The 21,224-nt window shown below is 37.5% G+C and overlaps 1 protein-coding gene across 1 annotated transcript in view; it reads left to right on the top strand.

Moving 5' to 3' along the window:
* Window positions 1–21,224, top strand: part of Pros1 (protein S) — a 70,473-nt gene that overhangs the window by 34,562 nt on the left and 14,687 nt on the right. The window contains exons 4-11 of the mRNA XM_050149017.1: window positions 1,593–1,679; window positions 2,871–2,993; window positions 3,090–3,221; window positions 5,886–6,011; window positions 10,073–10,194; window positions 12,449–12,564; window positions 16,381–16,570; window positions 20,632–20,799. Coding sequence (XP_050004974.1) covers window positions 1,593–1,679; window positions 2,871–2,993; window positions 3,090–3,221; window positions 5,886–6,011; window positions 10,073–10,194; window positions 12,449–12,564; window positions 16,381–16,570; window positions 20,632–20,799 — 1,064 coding nt within the window. The remainder of the gene's footprint in view (window positions 1–1,592; window positions 1,680–2,870; window positions 2,994–3,089; window positions 3,222–5,885; window positions 6,012–10,072; window positions 10,195–12,448; window positions 12,565–16,380; window positions 16,571–20,631; window positions 20,800–21,224) is intronic.

The raw sequence follows: 21,224 nt of genomic DNA, 5'->3' as shown, positions 1-21,224 counted from the left end.
AAAAACAAGGTATCAATAGACCTGAAAAAAAAAATAAGGTATCAGTAGACATGCTAACATAGAAGAGGTCAATCTCATGGGGCGCTTACAGACAGAAAACTAGGACTCGATATTGATGAGACAGAGAGATGGGGTGGATCCTGGATGAACTGACGGTGAATTTGAGCTGAACATACTCAAAATATATTATATGAAATTCTTAAAAAATTAACAAAAATGTGTTTAAATAAGACAACTTAGAACAACTGTGTTTTAGCAAAACTGAATTAGAACTGGCTGCAGTGGGGTTTTAAAGACAAAGTGTGCCATGAAAAGTTTGAATCTCAGAGTACTACAAGGTGAACATGTCAAATGGAATCTTTTAAATAAAAGTAAAAGGTGAAAATGTTGATAAATAGACTTTATTCTCAGTTTTTTCCTGAGAGCCGAACTGTTGTAGATAGATGTTCAGTATCCTATATCACAAAACTGAACTGAAATAAACCATGATACAAATGAGATAAATTTTGAGATGGGTTGTTTCCATAGTGAAAAAATGAATCAGCTTGTAGCAGATTATATCAATACTAATAGGAAATAAGTTTCAGATGTTGTTGAAAAAATGGTCAAGAACTAAGTTATTCAATTGCACTAGAGTGTTTTGGTGAGTAGCCCTAAAAGTATGTACAACAGAAAGAGACCATCATAGAAGAAGAGGAAAAAAAATATCTTTTGATTCAGGCTGAATAGCAGTAATCCCTTACCTCAAGAGGAGGGAATAAATGAAGAACATTCCGGGCGACTATCGGTTATTGTCACCCAGTCACCTGGTCATCTAACTGGGGTTCTCCAATTGGAAAAAGATCTCTCTCTCTCTCTCTCTCTCTCTCTCTCTCTCTCTCTCTCTTTTAGTCCACAGATGAGCAGACAAAAGACCTGAGTGCAATGCCCAGAACCCATGTAAAAAAAAAAAGCCAGATGTGCAGCAATCCCAGCACTGGGCAGGGAGAGGGGAGGCTGAGATGGGGGAACTGGCTAGATGCTCAGGAGTGAGTACAGTGAAAGAAATAACAGGAGATCTTCAAAAACAAGGAAGAGAGTACTGACTCCCAAAAAATTGTCCTCTGCCCTCCATGTCACAGTGTGCATACATGTGTGCATGAACACACATATTAAATAAATATCTTTAAAATACATATAAATATGCTCCTCATCTTATCAATGTCGCTTTGATCATATGGTGAATATGTGTTTTGTTTACTTCTGTCAATCCAGTTATATATTTTAGATAAAATACTGTTACTCAAAAGAAGAGGAAAACATGCTGTTGAAGCATCAACGATAAAAAGACAGTGCATCTTGCTTTGGTCATCTTGTTAGTAATGCCTGTTAAAAGAATGCCGCGCTACGTAGACTTCATAAGTGTCTTCAGCTTAACTGAGTTCTATTGAACTTTGACCCAAAAAAGGGGGAGATGGAAATTTTAGGGTGGCACATTGAGTACTAACTCCTGTGACGCCATCAGAACAGAAATACCCCGGCTTTAGGACAGTTTCTACTGGTAGTTCGGATCAAAGCTGCGGTGACACTGTTGCATCTTTTCTTTCTCACAGCTTGCCTGGGCACCTTCCGCGCTGGCGCCTTCAGTGCTGCGCGGCAGTCAACTAATGCTTACCCTGATCTCAGGAGCTGCGTCAATGGTAAACTACTATTTACAAACAAAATAAAACAACATGGAAGACTTGGGAAGTAAAATACGCTGTGTCTATGTAAACTCATGTTTAAATTAAATAAGCAAACCCTTGAAGGAGGCTATGCCAAAGAGTGATGTACTTTTTGAATTGCACATAGGAGCATACTTTTTCAGTTGTAAATGCATCTGTTTTGCATAAAATGAATTTTCCCCCTAACATTTCAGTTGAGGGGTGGTCAGAGATGGTAGACTTCAGGTTAATGCTTTCAGAAATGTAACTTCAGCATCTTTATTTTGGTTAGAGTTGTGTATGCACAGTATGACGAAATGTTAGTTTACTAATTGTCAGAAGAAAGCCATGCTTGTTTTTTATCATTTGGGCATCAATGATATAAATATGTAAATACGTGTATCAAACCAGCCTTTATTCTCTTAAGTCTATACAGGGCCCACGGTGACCACCACATGATTGTTGTGCTCATTACCTTTCATTTAGGCACCACATTTTCCTGAAACTCATTCTCCAGTGTTTGAAAAGCATTACTTCATAGATTTTGATGGGACTTCTTCTTATTTAAGGCAGGAAGGTCCCTTTTAAAAACTCCGACATAATCCAAGTTGGAATTGCCAAATTGTATTGTTGTCTCACAGAGAATGGTTTGCTTGGTCTGTCCTCCTCATGGAACTGTTATAAGACTCAGATCAAGAGAAGTATTTGCCAGTCTTGGTGGTGCCTGCCATTAATGCTAGCACGTGGGAGCCAGACTTTTCTGTGAGTTCAAGTGAGTTCCAAGACAGCCAGGACTCCAGAGTGAGGCCTGCCTCACTTTTTCTTCTCTTCTTCTTCTTCTTCTTCTTTTTTTTTTTCCAGTTAGTGTCTTATTGTAGCACTGGCTGACCTTGAACTGACTATTATGCAAAGATGACCTTGATCACCCTTTCTTCATTTTCTGAGCTCTGGGATTAAAGACATGAGCCACCCTATCAGGTGTCTGCAGTGCTGGGGGATCAAATGCAGGGTTTTGTGAAGGCTAGATAGTCAATCACTCTACCAACTGAACTACATCCCAAGTCCGTACTGTTTGAAAGAATGCATCGTAGTCTTGTTGGTTCTAGGGATGCAATTGTACTTTTCCATTTCTGCTATTTTTTTTTTCCTGCCTGAGGTCAAAATTAAGTGGAAGTCTGTTTCCTTCAGCCATCCCAGACCAATGTGATCCCATGCCATGCAACGAAGATGGGTTTCTGAACTGCCAAGACGGCCAGGCAGCTTTTACGTGCATCTGTAAACCAGGATGGCAGGGAGACAAGTGTCAGTTTGGTGTGTATGAAAAACCCTTGGCTTTTCTGGGCTGACCGCATGACTGATTATCTGAAGGTGGTGTTTCATTAAAAATACTTTGTTTTCCCATTGTAGATGTAAATGAATGTAAAGACCCCTTAAACGTAAATGGAGGCTGCAGCCAGATTTGCGAGAACACTCCCGGAAGTTACCACTGCTCTTGCAGAAGTGGCTTTGCAATGCTTTCTAATAAAAAAGACTGCAAAGGTAAGAACACAGACGTGGAATAAAACTACGTTTACTGTTAGAGGTCATAGCTCAGGTAGGGGAATTTTCTTGAGAAACTTCTGGAAAACACTCTGGTCAGAAAGTACTTATTGTAAATGTACCACTTTGACTTGGACTCCATTTTAGTTTAAACTACCAATAGCAAGCAAGAGTATTTTATTTTCTTCCTGGTACAGTTGCATATTTTAAGAATTTGTTTCGTGATAAATAGGGGTGATTAGAGCACTTCATTGGAAAGACAGTCTTCAGTGCTACGCATGTTACAAAAACATTTGTCCTGTTTTCAGAATCAGCTACCATCCTATTGTTCCATAAGATGAACAGCAGCTACACACGGAAAATCTGCAAATCCTAATACCATCACTCTTATATTCATCTTTGCTCTTCAAAAATATCTTTCTGGTTTCCAAAATAAATCCTTCTTTTTGCACCCCATTTCTGATGCCGGCTTTGAGAAAGGTGAAGAATCTCTGCTGTTCATTCTCTTCACACACTGACTATTGCGCCCTGGTCTTAAGTATAGTTTCCTAAGGATGTAAGTAATCTGTCAGGTTAGCCTTTTATAGATTTGTTGCTGTAGTTACTTTGACTTTCTCCACGAATCTTTGTCTTTCAATGTTTTCCCGTATTCTCCTTGCACACACTGCTTCGTTGGACTGCGTGAATTGCTATAAGATACCTATAAGTGTCCCTGCTAGGTGAATGGATGGTTAAAGTCAGACTTCTGAGCCTGTGGCAAATTCTTTCCACAAAGCAGAAACCCTTTAAAAAGGAATTTGTGCCTCTTCCTAAGAGGTTAAAAATTCAGTAGGTTAAGTGTGAAGTTTCCTTGTGTAAGCCTTTGCTTCTATCTTAGAAAATCCCCAGTCTGAATTCATATTTAAGGGATTTTCTGTCTGCTTGGTAGCAGTCAGCATTGTGTAGTTCAATACAATGTAATTCAAATCCCGTGGAATGAAGCAGAAATGAAATGCATTTAGTAACAGCCTCTTCCAAGCTATTATCCAATTTATGACTGTATATCTTCCTTATCTGTCTATTCGAATGTTGAGTTTGGCTATTAGAGTAGGCACATCATTAGAAGAGCAGTTATAGGATGTTTTAACTCAGCATATATAAATAGGTAGTACCCATTCCTACTTTAACAATTAAATACTTGAATAATCTATTCTTTTCCCAATTTCGTGCATTTTTCATATCCACATTGAATTAATACATGCCTGTATGATTATAAATATATATATATTTTAAAAATATAGTTCAGTGTTGAAGTGCTTGGTCAGCATGTGGAAGCTCTGGGTGCATTTCTCAGTGCCCCCAACAACCAACAGAATGTTTCTGAAGACCAGAACGTGTGTCTTCCATTCTTTCTTTGCATAATAATTCATGTAGAAAGCTATTACAGTAGGACCTTGGCCTGGTGTGGATATACATGGACTCAGGTTAGCAGTTACTGACCAGATATGAAAGTCTAAAGCCTCTCCAGGCATTAGAGTGGAGACAGAATCACCACGCCAGTGTGCTGTATGTAAATTCAAAGTATCTATGTATTTCCCTACAAATATGCCTAAAGCCAAGTAATTTAAGAAATGTGTTTTTATTTTCTTCTAAAAGTGTGGACTTTTAAGAAGCTGTTTAACACTATTTTTTTTTCAATAAACTAAGAATTCGTATTAAGTTGTAAAAAATATTATAGATTTCAAGTATTTGTGTTTTTCCTCATGAGTAATATTTACATAATTCTTGTATAATTTTACCCTCCAAACACTGGCATTGACTCATTTAGGATGAAGAGACATTCCCTTACCATAGGGATTAAATCTGTTATTTGGGAACAAGTTATATGAAACAGAACAATGTCTTCGTCTACTCATCTCCCCAGATAAACTGCCATTTTTCACCGTTGGAAATGAGTTTGTCTTTCTCCTTCACCTACATGAAGAAAGCGGAGCAATAATTGCACCCGTGCAGAACTGTATCTCATTGTTTCTGTTTGCCTGAAAGTGCCACCCACCACCTCCTTGCGACCCACCTTTTGCTTCCCTCTACACTACGTAGTGCAACAAATACGTCTGAAATGTCTACAGTATTAACCTAATACTAAAAGACACTAGAATAATTGCAGTGTTTGAGAAACTTTTAGACTTTATTCAGTCCCACCTTAAATGTAAATCACTCTTGATTACTGTGGGCAAGATGGGTAAAAATACTAGATATTTGTCTACTTCCAAATAAAGATATAAAGCAAATGAGTTTGCACTTGTTGAATAATTGTAATAAGGAGTTAAGTGAATCTACATTTACAACCAGTTTCAGAAATATAAATGTAGAAATACATTTAAAGAATGTTAAGAACATAGTTGGCCTCTTCTTTCACGTGTTTTTAGACTTCTCCCCAGTAGATAAGAAAATGACTAAATCCTTTTCTTTTTCTTACATACTTGTAAAGGAACGTTAGTGCAATTTCCCATGAATTCCTATAAAAATCATTTCTAGGGAACTAAAGCACAGTGATAGATTTACTATTTTGCTGTTCCAAGTGTTTCTTTACTGTTGGGAAAATTTTACCATATTGATTTTATTTGTAGATGTGGATGAGTGCTCTCTGAAGCTGAGTGTTTAACACATTGATTTTATTTGTAGATCTGGACGAGTGCTCTCTGAAGCCGAGTGTTTGCGGCACAGCTGTGTGCAAGAACATCCCAGGAGACTTTGAATGTGAATGTCCTGAGGGCTACAGATATGATCCCTCATCAAAGTCTTGTAAAGGTAACATGATGATGGCATCCCTGATTATGGTAGGGAGGGTGGGTTGGAACCCTGGCTTAATATTAGAAAAAGCATCCTTGTGCTTATCTCTGGTGTAGCTTGGTTGATTTGGTGATTGTTGACTTCCTTATGGAATAGAAGTATCAAGTAAGACCCATGATCTTTGGGTTTATGTATCATTCATGCCATTTAACCTACCAAATTTTATAAAAACTAGAGACTCCCTTTGTTATTATGGCAAAATTAACACATTTTAATAGCCTGTAGGTAACATTGAAGCTTTTTAATTTGAAAGGAAAAATTTATATAGACAAAGAAAAATGACACATGCTTTAATTGTGGGGCTGAAACCATGAGCCTGCCTATTAACCTTAGGTTTCATTCCAAATATTTATTTCAGTAACTTTCTGTGCATGTATGTGACTTTAAAATAGGAATTTGGTATTGGAGAGATGGCTCCGTAGTTAGGAGCACTTTGCAGCTCTTGCAGAGGATCTGGACTGAGTTCCCAGAGGCCATCTCATTTGGCTCACAACCACATGTTACTCCAGTTCTAGGGGATCTGACACCCTCTTCTGGCCTCCTCTGACACCTGCATATACATGGTGCACATATATGCATGCAGGCACACATGCATACAAAATAAAGTCAAGAATAAAAGGAGAACAAGGTCTCTCGACCTCTAGAAAGCTGAGTGTTACTAATATAAGATGCCAAAACCCCATAAGGATGCATGGTGTCAGCTTGGATGCCTTGGCAAGCTTAAATGCATTATGTTTATTTTGTCTTAGATTTCAGATTATCATATATGAATTATCTCATATATTTCTTTAAATATTTCAAAATTTCCAGGTGAATTAGCATCATGCCAAAAACTAATAACATCAACAATGGAGCATGCTGTGTATTTGTAACCATTTTTAAGCAAAAGCTCAGAGACACAGCTCTGCAGCCTTCACATCCCAGTTGTCTGTTTTCAAAGCTTTGTCATCACCCCAAGTAGAAACTGCTAAGTAGATAACAGCAGCTTTCTCTTAATGGTTTCCTTATTACAGATAATCCCTGCTATTATAATAAACCTTTCTGTCTTTGAATCTATGTAAGTGGATGGTCATTTTCTAATAGACTTTTTTTCTAATTATTTATAGTATGATGTTGAAATGTTTGACGTCACCCTATCCCCACAATCAACTATTTCTACTTTCCATTATCCCCATTGCTATTATTAGGAAACTTATGAATTCTCAGATTCATTGAAACAGAGACGAGCAGAGTCCTTGATTATAACAGAAGCTTCCTAAGTTTAAGGAACACAGGATTCAGGGCCTTATTGTAGTCACAGAACTTCTATTGGTCAGGCTCTTGTCTTGTTAACTCCAAGGCTGAATCTCATGGACCACAGGGAAGTTACATTTTAGAAAGATTAACAGCTCGGTTTCTAAGGGATGCAAACTAGCAGAGCTTCTGCGGGGCAGCCGCTGCCTCAGAAATGGGGTACCATTTAGCTGCTCATTTGGGGGCTTAATGTACCACTCATGGCAGAAACTGTTAAGAAATGGGAGGTGAGCTGTCTGTCCAGCCCCCTGCCCCCAGTATCTGTCTAGATATCTGTCTAGTCCAAGTGTCTGGACTGGTGTTTTGGTCACATCCTCAGAGGTAGCTTCTAGGTAGCTGTGTAAAAGAAGAGGCAAGATAACAACAACGACAAAACAGATGGAAACTAAAGCTCCCAAACACACTGGCATTTGTGGCCTCCAGCAATGGCGAAACCTTCCAACCTCTGGCCAATGATAAGATTAAAAGTCCTTGTTCCAACACAGCGTGACCAGCCTGTGTTATCATTATCTGCTCTCATCATTGTTAGCCATTTTCTTCATCTAGATTGCAGTTTCATTGGCTAAAGGACAGATTTTTAAATGTTTTATATATGAGTCCATATATATCTTATTTTAATCCTATATCATACAATTTTAATGCATTTGAAGTATCGCTAACTCTGGAAATGTATTCTAAGGTATTTAAAAGAGCATATATTACATGATTGTATTAATAAGAACTTCATGAATTTATAATAGGGTGTATTCAATGAGATATCAAGGACTTTCTGTAGCCCTGAAACAATCTTTAGCTTAGGCATGCTAGTACAATGTGGAAAGTTGGGTGCAGATCAGTTAAAAGACTTCAAATCATGGAATAGCACAATAATGTTTGAAAAAAAGAACATTAATATATGTCATTAAACTTATAACCTATAAATTCTTAATATCACCCATCATGATCAGGACAGATATTCACTATTCAATATTAATTATGGACATACCCTATAGTGGGAAAAGATAATGAGTCAAATGGGCACTCCATTTACTTAGAAATTTCAACTGGGGACACATGATAAAATCAGCACAGATACTAACATGTGTTTTGATATTCACTATGAATTGGTAAGAGAGTAAAATACAGGGACTCTAAAATGTAAACCAAAAGACATTAATGTGTTGGGAGATGAAGGACTTCTTTGACAGAAGTAGAGGTAGCTATCATGTTGAAAACATCTCAGTGATGAAGAGACATGAGCATGGGAAAGGTTGACTAAGGAAGCACAATCTCCAGGGAGGAGGAAATAAGTATATGAAGTCACGCATTGATCTGATGGAAGGACACTGAAAGTGGAGGACAATAGTGAAGGTCACGAACAGGAGCAGATAGCAAATGAATGGATAGACAATGCTGCCTAGATAGGTGTGTTAGATGATTGTGTGGACCCGAATTACTACAAAGAAGCTGTAACTACAAAGGCTGATAGATTGGTTAAAACTGCAGACTATGAAGGGTTCTAATTGTTGCAGGCCCAGAGCCTAATGACAATTTATCTCAGGCTTAGTCCTCTGAGTAGCCACTTCTTGCCCACCTCTGCAGCAAACTGTAAGACTAAGCATCCTGTCACTAACAAAGACTCTTGGGAATTTATGAACTTAACAAAGCCCTGGTTTTCAACAAACAAAAGGCAGGTTGTGGAGGACACCTTTAATATCAGCACCAGGGAGGGAGAAGCAGGTGAATCTCTGGAGTTCGAGGTTAGCCTGGTCTACAGAGTGAGTTCCAAGAGCTAAACAGAGAAACACTGTCTTCAAAACAAAACAATAAAAGGTTTGTCCTGGAGAGATGGCTCAGTGATTAAGAGCACTGGTTGCTCTTCTAAAGGTACTAAGTTCAATTCCCAGCAACCACACAGTGTCTCACAGCCATCTATAATGGGTTCTGTTGTACTCTTTTATCACACAGGCATACATGCAATTAGAGCACTCATATACATAAATAAATATTTTAAAAAGGCTGAGTTATCAGGTACCATTTGATGGCTGTAACTGAGATTTCTCTACTTTGCTTTATCTACTTAATGCTTTTACCAGTGTATTTAACAAGTACCTTGTTTCATGAATTTCTTTGTCATATAAAAATTTTATAGAACTGCTTCCATGTTGGAAACTGGAATTCGTGATGACATAAATATGTGTTCCGGAGACAGTATTACTCCTATTCAGTTTCAGAATAAACTATCTTTTAATACAGAAAAGAGAATATGACCAGTATTAATTATTGCACTATTATAAAAAGTCAACTCTTTGGTGTTGTCATTTATCCAGTGCATGAACTTTCAGTCAGTTAAAGTCAGCTGTCCCCTCCCTTTCAGTCTCTCTTTCTCCTTGTCTTCATCTTTGTCCTCCTTCCCCTCTAATTTCTTCCCTTCTCCCCTTATTTTCAAATCAAAGAATTGGAAGGCGATTTGAATGGAATTTTTTTTATAATCAGAAATGACAGTGGGGACCCTAAATATTTTTCTTTTTTAAGTTGGAAATCATAAAATTAGCATAATTACTATGCTATTATTAATTATTGAAAATTATAAAAATTGGTTGGAACATATACATAAAAATTGCCACTAGAACTCCTAAATTTCTAGGTCCTTGTGTTTAGCTATGTTGTTGTAGCATTTTCTGACTCCTGTGCCTATTGGATTGGTCATTGAGAAGCTATGAAGGGTTCTTCTGTTTTCACCTCAGATGTGGATGAATGCTCTGAGAACATGTGTGCACAACTGTGTGTCAACTACCCTGGTGGCTACTCTTGTTACTGTGATGGGAAGAAAGGATTCAGACTTGCCCAAGATCAGAAGAGCTGTGAGGTAAACCTTTTAAATTCAAACTTCTTATCAGGCTGGACTGGTATAACATGCCTTTAATCCCGGCACCTAGGAAGCAGAGGCAGGAGGATCTCTGAGGCTAGCCTGGTCTACAGAGTGAGTTCCAGAACAGCCAGAGCTACACAGAGAAATGAAAAGAAAGCAAAAACTAAATGAACAAACAAAAAAAAAAAACTTACCTCTTTTCTTAAATGAAATACCCATGTACCCCCTGGTGCTTCAGTGAAAAGTGTTAATATTCACTGAAAAAATTAAGTTGAAACAGAACACAATGTGGAAATAGGTGAGTTTACTGTAGAATACTGTTATGCCCATATGCATTTAGTCGTCTTCTTCTTTTCTTCTTCTTCTTCTTCTTCTTCTTCTTCTTCTTCTTCTTCTTCTTCTTCTTCTTCTTCTTCTTCTTCTTCTTCTTCTTCTTCTTTCTTTCCTCCTCCTTCCTCCTCCTCCTCCTCCTCCTCCTCCTCCTCCTCCTCCTCCTCCTCCTCCTCCTCTTCTTCTTCTTCTTCTTCTTCTTCTTCTTCTTCTTCCTCTTCTTTTCCTCTTCCTCCTCCTTCTTCTCCTTCTCCTCTTTCTTCTTCTAACATCTCCAGAACAGACATATTTCCTGAGTGCCATTTTTCTGCTCAGATGATTCTCACTTGAAAGGGCAATGGTTATGCCTTTGCCCTTTATCAGAAAGCCTCCAACAAGGGTGTTATCCATTAAGAAGTGTTGGGATCCTGGAACCAGGTTTAGATAGCTATCAAGTAATGACCCCTCTGCAATTCCCTGTGGCCTGTCTCCTCCCAGTCTCAGACAGAGAACCCAGATCTCATTTCTCTGAACAGTAATTAAAGCCTGGCAGTTCTAGTCTTTGGTTTCACAAGGGTTTGGTTGATTATGAAGAAGGCATCTATCTCCAATGTCCTCTAATACCACTAAAAGAATATTACATAGAAATTTTAGTGACAACATTTTCTAAAGTCCTGTATTACATTCTGACAAGATTGTCTACTTCCTGTTTATGCTTATAAGTGTTCATAAATGTCCCAGTGGAAACAAATTTGTCACAAGAAGATTTAGTAACTTTAAATGTATCATAATTCAGAGACCAACTATGTTCATCAGTTTGTCTCAAACATGCTTGTCAACACTCAAACTTAATGCATAGTTGACCCAAGAAATCAATCTATAGGATGGTTTTAATTTTTCCTTTATTGAATAAATAAGTCAACATTTGTCTCTCCCACCTCCCTCCTTTTTTTTCCGCTTAAGGCATACATTCTAGTGATTCTTTCTGATCTTGCATTTTAAAACATGTAAAGGTGAAATTATATATAATTATGCGGCAGACTTTTTACAATTCCCAAATAATGATTTCACTGTGTACAACTATACTTATATGTATAAACTGCATGTGCACACACACACACAGATATACACACACATGTGCATGCACACGACCAAGATGGATTAGTATATGCTTAAAAAAATAAAAGTCACATTACCCACATGAAGAAGGATCAGGAGGTTAGTGGGTATAGATAATAATTCTGGGGCTCCTCAATTGAAAGGCCATGTAGTAGAATTTCTTTTATAGTTTAATCCCTTGTTATTTCAGTAGTAATTCTACTATAGTAATACTACTATCCACCTTGAATTGTTTATGAAGTTTTTTGGAGCTCTATTTAATAACTGCAGAATCCTATCAAGGTCATGACCTTCACTGTACCCAAAAAATCTCATCTCCAGATAACTTTGTATTTTAATGTTGCTGTTCAGCTTTAAGGAACAAATACTTGATAAAAGATCACATGACTTTGAATCATTTTTATGTAAATTTCTCAGAGAATGAGATGCTAATTTAGGTTTATTCACTGCTGAGATGTCAGTGTTCTCTTGAGTATCTAGATAGCACATTTTTGCTTTCAATATCTTTTCTTAATAACTAAATGAATAATTTCAGATATAATTAATGCAAGACATTGTATAGTTTATTGACAACATAGTATTTGGAACTTGAAGTAAAAGTTTGTACTTAACACTGAGGTATGTGAAAGAAATAATAAAGATAATCTATAGCCATGCTTTTATACTTTTGGAGGCTTTATGAATGGGTTTTGCAAGGAAATGGAAGATATTCATTATTGTTTGCAAAGACATTATGATGTGAGGTTGTTTCAGAGGGTATTTTGGGAACTAAAGAGAGAAGAGAAACTTCAGACAATAATTCATGCATTTTGTTTTCCTCCAGGGCATTCCAGTGTGCCTTCCCTTGAACCTTGATAAAAATTATGAATTATTATACTTGGCTGAGCAGTTTGCAGGAGTTGTCTTGTATCTGAAATTTCGTTTGCCAGAAATCACCAGGTGAGGAACCAATGTAAGTGGGAATTCCTGCAGATTAAACAGAAGGAGAAAAGAAAAGACAGCTGTAGGTTTGTTATCAATCTGATAACTTATGTATATTACCATTTTGGTGAAGTTCACACATGTAATTTTTATACTAGAGCATTTTCAAATTCACCACGGCTGACTTTCCCAATGCAAGATTTCTTTTCCCTGTCATTTTCCATTTCCCAGTGGTTACATACTGGGAAATGGCAACGTAGATCTAAGCTACTTACAAAAATTTAACCCTTGTTTACACACTCTAAAATCTAAGTGAAATTGTCAGTGTATCTAAGGAGTGTTATTACATTGAAAACTAATAAGGAAAATTAGCAAGATGGCTCAAGTAGTATTCTAAAGAAATGGTTACTTAGTTTGGCAATTTGAATACCTCAGCTTTTGCCCCTGTAGTTAGACTGACTTTAGGAAAAATGTTTCTGTTTGTGCTTCTCATTCATGATTCTCACTGATCATTTTTCTCATTGCATACATGCTGCCACTAGAAGCAGTAAATCATAATTTCGATGTAATAAACAGAAGAAAAACTTATTTAAAGTTAAGTTTAGAGGCTAACTTTTAAAATCAATTAAATAAGCATGAATGTGTTGAAGGAGCTGCGGGCTGCGTTCCTGCCACCCAGCTCCCAGCCACCTGGCTAGCTTATGCCCCGAAATAACAACACACAAATTGTAAATTGTATTCTTTAAAACACTGCCTGGCCCATTAGTTTCAGCCTCTTAACCCATTTCTAATAATCTGTGTAGCACCACAAGGTGGGATTACCAGGAAGATTCTAGCCTACGTCCATGCTGGGTCGGAGCTTCATCGCATCTGCCCCAGAGAGAAGAGCTATTGGGTCTGAGCTCACTTCCTCTTCCTCCCAGCATTCTGTTCTGTCTATTCCACTCACCTAAAGGCTGGTCTATCAAATGGGCCAAGGCTGTTTCTTTATTAGCCAATGACCTTCCTCCATCATGAATGTTTAGAATTTAATTAAACATAGATCATTCACTAATCAATTCAACTGAATGTGTAGAAGTCTTATCATGAAAGTGCCCAGAAAATTATTCTAAGACTCACTAAAGTGAGTATGTTTCGTGGACATCCCATTTCTCTCAATATCTGGTTTTGCCATAAACATCTATGAACAAATACTGTTTCTATCTGATAAGACTTAAGGTGTTCTTTGCTATAACAACAGAGAGGATGAGGGAGAAAAGTGTTGCCATATATCTTTATTTACTTTCACATTATTTATTTCGTTATGTCAACTTATTCTAACTTGGTACCTAATGCTGGATCAGATTTAGCAAACCAATTTCCCCAGTATTCCTTAGTTTCCTCATTGATTTATTTACTTTACACTTTCAGAAGTGTAGTATCTTTTAAACATTCCATATTAAATGCACAGCTTGATGAATATTTATAAAGTAATTTCCTTAAAGCAAACCTCTTCACCTCTGTTTCCCATAACCACCTGCTTCCCTTGGCCTACCAAATGTTGACAAATTCTGTCTCTTTTCAACTCTACGGTACTTTTGAAACACAATTAATTGGTCCCCAATGTAATGAGTCAGGATGTGATGATGTATTCCAGAAAGAACATATGCAGAACATGACTCTTTGAAATACCGTTTAGTATTATTTTACAAAGAGAAGGAAATTATCTCCATAATAGGATCAACTCCTGGAAGATCGTGACCAAACACAGATTTAGTTTTTGGCAAGATAGTTTATTCTTCACATCAGCCAAATGCTCAGACAATTGTGAAGAAGGACTTAAGTCCTTGTGCCAAGGGAAATGGTTCTCTTTCTTTCTTTCTTTCTTTCTTTCTTTCTTTCTTTCTTTCTTTCTTTCTTTCTTTCTAGATATGAACAGGCCTGTGCATTCCCATTACAGAGTTACAGAGTTGTCCTTTCAACACAGTTCACTCCACGTTTTATCTCTCTCAAATACTTACTTGGAAATTCAAAATACGGGAATATTTATCCTACTTCTTTTTCTTTGCTTCCTTTGGGGAAGGTTTGCGCCCATCACAATGCTGCCTTTATGACTGTTTTTCAGTGATGCGACAGACATATGGTATTCTTAGCAACAATCTGAAGTCTGGACTCTTTAACTCAGATTCTTTTGCTTAGTTTATGTGATAAATACTTATACAACGGTTTTTCCTTTTTCCTGTTTGTTTTAAAAACAGTTTTATTAGTTGATGCTTTGGGCATCTTTATGCTGGTTTCCACTAACACATTCTAAGGGTAGGCACTCAGTCAATACCCCACACCCAGGAGATTTTCCTTCCTGTACTAGCTATACTGTACACATACCCAGAATGTTGATAACAGTAAGCATTATCAGAGTGCACACTTCCCCGATGACTAGCTTGAGGATGTTTGTTAAGCTTAATTCTCATGCATCCTACTTCATGATTTATGCAATTACAGTATCAGGAAAGCATTTATCTTTTTCTTTCTTCCTTTCTTTCTTTTCATTCCCCCCTCCTTTAATTACTTCCTTTCTTTTCTGTGAAACATTTCAATACACTTTGGCTAAGTTCTTACTCAGCTCCTTTAGCTTCATTTTGGCACTACTGTGTGTTACCCCCCTCTTCCTGATGCATTCAGGACATTTTTGTCTATGGAAAGCTTAAGCGACACAGTAGCATGGTTTCATTTTGTTTTTTTTGAGACAGGGTTGCTCTGTGTAGCCTTAGCTGTTCTTGGCTGTCCTGGAACTTGCTCTGTAGAACAGAGTGGCCTCAGACTCACAGAGATCCACTTGGCTGTCTCCCAAGTGCTGGGATTAAAGGCGTGTGTCAACACTGCTCGACAGTAGCCTAGTTCTTTTTTTTAAATATTTATTTATTTATTTACTTACTTATTTATTTATTATGTATACAATATTCTGTCTGTGTGTATGCCTGCAGGCCAGAAGAGGGCACCAGACCCCTTTACAGATGGTTGTGAACCACCATGTGGTTGCTGGGAATTGAACTCAAGACCTTTGGAAGAACAGGCAATGCTCTTAACCTCTGAGCCATCTCTCCAGCCCCAGTAGCCTAGTTCTTATACTGACTAAAAGCACATACCCCTCCAATCATGTCCCACATGAACTTGATGTGAAGTGCTCAGGACACATGCCATGGTTCCAAAATTTTTGGTCAGTCCCTGATGCTCACCACCCTGTCCTGAGTTAATGCTGATTCTTTTTAGAGATTCCGTAAAAGTTTACTTACATATTTAACCATCTGAAAGCCATCTTGTGGAGATCTGTGAGTGATCATTTCCTGGCATTTGTGAAATCATAGGGAGCTTATGCCTTTTGCTAGATAAACCAAGTATGTCACTGTGACATCGTCTACCAATTACTCATGGATTCAGTAAACACATGCGCGCATGTGCATGCGCGCATGCACGTGCGCACACACACATTCCTTATTCTTACATTTAGAGTATATAAAAGGTCCAAGGGAACCTAATATCTGAATACATGCATTAATTCTAGTATCTAAAAGATGCCTTCAAAACACTACCATAAATGAAAAACATTGAGAAAAAAAGACTCCAAGAATAATCAAGAAATTATGATAACCAGGTTTTGAAACATACATGGAACCAGAGACAATCCATGACCATTTAATGTTGCTCTTTTAAATCATTTTTTAAAGTCTTCTTTTTAAATCTCAGGAAAAGTTTTCTCCTTCAGTATAATAGTGTTTGGCAGTATGCGGTGTGTGTGTGTTGGTGGACACATTGAAACATCAAAATTCCTCACAAGAAGACTGTCTCTTTGTTTAGATTTTCAGCTGAATTTGATTTTCGAACATATGATTCAGAGGGCATCATACTGTATGCAGAGTCTCTCGATCACTCAGATTGGCTCCTGATCGCACTTCGTGATGGAAAGATTGAAGTTCAGTTTAAGAATGAGTTTTCCACCCAAATCACAACTGGAGGCACTGTTATCAACGATGGTTTATGGAATGCGGTATGTTTGGGATTTTAAAGTTATCTCTTCGATGCACTTTTTGTCAAATTATAACCTGATTATCAAACCAAATTATGTTGGATCACCCAATGTTCCATGAACTGCATTCGACTCACTGTTAGTCTCAGTAGCAACTTCAAAGATTGTTCAAGTTGCTTATTTGAGCCACTCTGTTGTCAAGTTTCCATGTTCAGTAGCAGTTTTTTTTGGGGGGGGGGAATAAATATTGGATCTCCTCTCTAAGTCAGGAATCATTAGCAGGCATAAATTAATATGAAGACATCTCTGATCAAAGGAAATCACTCTTAGTTGTTATGAAGCTTTTTGTTGTTTTTATTTTTATTTTTTTGAGATAGGGCTTCTTTATGTAGCCAGAGATCTGCCTGCCTTTGTCTCCCAAGTTTCAGATTAGAGGTTTGCGCCGCTACCTCCCAGCAAGTAGTTTTTCAATTAGAGAAATGTACGTCATAACAACACCAAAAGGTTAATTCAATTTTAAATGTAGGTATTATAAATAACTAGCCAATTCTGAACAAAGAACATACACTTAGGCATTTAGCAACCACAGTATTTTAATATTTTCATATAATTCCTTCAAGTTTATTTTCTATTAATAATTGAGGTCATGTTTTTAATCAGTACAGTCAAAAATGAGGCTTTTCTTGGGGAAAAGATTAAGCTTCGTTGATAGTGGGGAGAAGTGTGGGAGAGCCATTGGTTTGATCGGCATTCCTCAGCTATTTCAAAAGTCTCCACCTTAGCATGTGGGGCTTTTTGAGGTAAGAGTATAGGATGACAGGAAGAAGTTTCACTTCCAGGTTTTATATTCAGTATTTATGATCATTGGTAAACTCGTATTTAGTGACATGTCTATGGTTTAATTTAAATTGCCTTTTATAAGATTTATATAATGTGTGTGTGTGTGTGTGTGTATAAGCACACCTGTGTGTATGTGCTTAGTCTGAGGTCTAGTGTCTTCCTTGTGCTTTCCACCTTAAATTTTTGAGATGGGGTCTCTCACCTGGAGCTCACTGACTTGGCAAGACTAACTGTCCAGTGAACTCAGGACATCTGTCTGTCGCTGTCTCCCCAGCACTGGGATTATTGATGCACCTCATAGTAAATGGCTGTGTGTCGAGTCCTCATGCTCGTGTGTCACTTTAACTGAAAAGTGTTTGCTTAAATTACGCTATAAACTGAACGTTTATCTGATAGCATTGGCTTCCTTAATTTTGAAGTATTTTAAATTTTCAAAATATATTTTAAAAATAATAATTTAAATATAAAACCCATGATTCAGAATTGTTTCGTAATTCACAAGAATTCTATAGGCTGTGCAGTGATTAAGTGGTTACCATGCTAAAACTCAAGGAAATTTATCCTACCTTATAAGTGATTTTTGTCACTTATTTTGTATGATCCAAATACGGGCTCTGTAACTCATTCAACAAATATCTACTGAGCCCTACATTTGCTGATCCTTATTCTACCAGGTAAGGCTCCAGTGATGAATGCAGCACTCATTGGTCACATGAAGCTTACATTCTAACACTGAGTGGCAAACTGCAGCCAAATTATTTCAGGTGCTCATTGATCCTATGAAGACAAAGGAAAACCAGGCAAGGCGTTAACACTGAGTGTGCACACGAACAAACTGAAAAGATGATTCTGACAGGGTTACATTCGAGAAGGGGCTTGAGAGAACAAGTCATAAAAAATGTGGCTGAGATTATCAGGTGAATCTTTGCAAAGTAAACAGCAAGTTCCATGTCTCATGGAGGAGGACATTTGGTGTGTTTGATGAACAGCGCAAAGATGAGTGTTGATGCATTGGAACGGGAGAGAAGAATTGTTTAAAAATGACGTCAGAACCGAACTCTGGATAAAGGCCTTTGGGGACCACAGGGAAGATTTGGATGTTATGCTATGTGGGACGTCCTTGGATAGTTTTGAGAAGTGACAGAATGTAATTTACATTTTAAAGAATAGTTCTGATCAGAATATGAGGGCTTTTTGGAAACCAGTCAGTAGAGAGTAAAGCAGGGGCTGTGAGACCATTGCAGTGAACTGGGGTGGGGTAGACTGTAGCGTTGCTTGGGGTTCTCGTAGCAGGATGTGGAAAAGTGGATGCAATCTTGGCACATTTTTTTATGGTAAGCCTTCACTCAAACTTATGTTAGTGTTTTCTAATTGGTATCCACTTTAGTAACATGAATCCACAGATATAAGCAGGATATTAACCATAATTACAAGTGAGCTCAGCTTATACAAGTAAAGTTTTGCTGAAAGTGGTCTCATGTGCAGGTACATGAATTAGAAGCATGTGTCTTGAATTATGGCCAAACTGTTTTTAAAACACAGAAATACTAAATCAAATCTTGAAAATAGAGAAGTGGTTTACACACTGATATAGTCATATGTTGTTTGTATCAGAGATGCAGGACAACTAAAGGATTCGAGTGACTTGTACTTTGTTCCCAAAGAATCAATACTGGTCAAAGAGAAAGGAGATAATTGTACATATTACCGTGTTTACATTGCTATTGCTTGCTTTCTGTTATTGATTAGTAAGCCTTTGCATCATGCATGTGGCAATCTTATGTGAGGAAATTGCAGTAACCGTCTTCTGATTATGTAGGATGACTTTTTAGTCATGCTTACTGCCACTTTGAATCATTTTTTTTAAAAACCAAAGTTCCTTTAAAAATTCTTAATTTAATTACAATGATTTGATTTCTAAGAACTAATTTCAGATTTTGAAAAAAAAATACAGTTTGTATGTGTTGCACAGAATGCTGGACATTACTGATTTCTTATAACTAATATTATAAACTTACTATTTTATAGATTCTGTATATATAATGCATTGGTTGCAAAGTAAGAGTACTTAAAATTTCTTCAGGTAAAGAGCTTTACCGTTATTCTTGAAATTTTACTTTATGACATTGTGGTGGATTGAAAAAAAAATAGACCCCAAAGGAAGTGGTGTGCTATTAGGAGGTGTGGCCTTTATGGAGGAAATGTGTCCTTGTGGGGATAGGCTTTCAGGTCTCTTCTGTTCAAATTTTGCTCAGTGTGACAGACAGTCCACTTCTTATTGCCTTTTGATCAAGATGTAGCCAGTACCATGTCTGCCTGCATGCCAACATTTTCCCTTCAATGATGATAATCGACTAACCCTCTGAAATTGTAAGCTACCACCTCAATGAAATGTTTTCCTTATAAAAGTTGTTGTGGTCCAGATAAGCACTGTGCCGAACTCAGGAGTCCAGTGGAAGAAAGGGTGGAGGGACTTATGAGCAAAGGTGGGGTCAAGATCATTATGGGGAAACCCACAGAGACGGTTGACCTGAGCTTGTGGGAACTCATGGACTCTGGACAGACAGTTAGGTAGCCAGCATGGTACCAACCTAGGCCCTCTGCATTTTGGTGACAGTTTCATAGCTTAGTCTTTATGGAGCCTGTAGTGGTGGGATCAGAACCTTTTTCTGATGCATGAGCTGGCCCTTTGAAAGCTCTTCCCTACAGTGGGATACCTTGTTCAGCCTTGATGCAGTGGGCAGGAGCTTGGTCCTGCCTCCACTTGATGTGTCATGCTTCGTTGATCCCATGGGGGGGGGGCTTACCCCATCTGAATGGAGAGGGAGGAGAAGAGGATGGGGGAGGAGGTTGAAGGGAGGCAGTGGGGGAGAGGAGAGGAGGGAGGGAAAATAAAATAAAAAAAATTATTTTTATTTATTCATAAAAAAATGAATAAAAAGAAAAAGAAAGTTTTACTGTGGTCATGGTGTTGCTTCAAAGCAACAGAAACTCTAACTAAAACACAAGTAAAGGGGTTAAAGGTGTAGATTATAACTGAATGTTAAAGTGCTCATGATTTTAAACAATAAAATGAGATCTACTTTTGGAATCAAGTTCTATTACCTAAAATGAGTCTTTATCACAAATTAAAATTTTTTACTAAAGTGATTGCTATAGAAAATTGTTTAATGGAATAGTAAGGTTTTTCAGCTATCTCAAATAGCCATGCAGTGACGTTTGCTTTGTGTTTTTAATTGTAGGTGTCGGTGGAAGAATTAGACGACAGTGTGAGCATTAAAATAGCCAAAGAAGCTGTGATGAACATAAATAAATTTGGGAGCCTTTTTAAACCTACAGATGGATTTCTGGACATCAAAATATACTTTGCAGGATTACCTCGGAAAGTGGAAAGTGCGCTCATTAAACCGGTAACGGCGCAGCTCGTGCCATTCATCTTGGGTGAATTCCTTTGTCTGCCATAGGATTAAAGATGTGTTTTCATGACATTCCATAGAAGTCATTGTGCTAAATATAGCAAGTGTGATAATTTGCATTGGACATGGGAAAAGAACTTTAGACCACTGAAATTATAGTAAGGAAATAAGAAAATGACCACTGTGGTTTTGTGTCTATTTAAATTGCAGTATTGCTCATTTGGCGGTGGGTTTGTTAAATTCTCAAGTTGTCATATCAGTGTTTACACTGTAATATTCTACACTTAGCCATTAAGTGTACAAAAACATACATCTAACCCTCAAAGCATATATTGTAGAAGCCAAAATCTTTCTCAGATTTATTTTAAGACCTAAATTTGGAGGTTAAGAGTAGCACACAGAGGGGATAGAACATATTA

This window comes from Alexandromys fortis, unplaced genomic scaffold, assembly GCF_014885135.2.
Source record: "Alexandromys fortis isolate MF-2015 unplaced genomic scaffold, M_Fortis_MF-2015_v1.1 scaffold_4, whole genome shotgun sequence".
NCBI lineage: Eukaryota > Metazoa > Chordata > Mammalia > Rodentia > Cricetidae > Alexandromys > Alexandromys fortis.
This window is presented reverse-complemented; position numbering and strand designations above follow the sequence as displayed.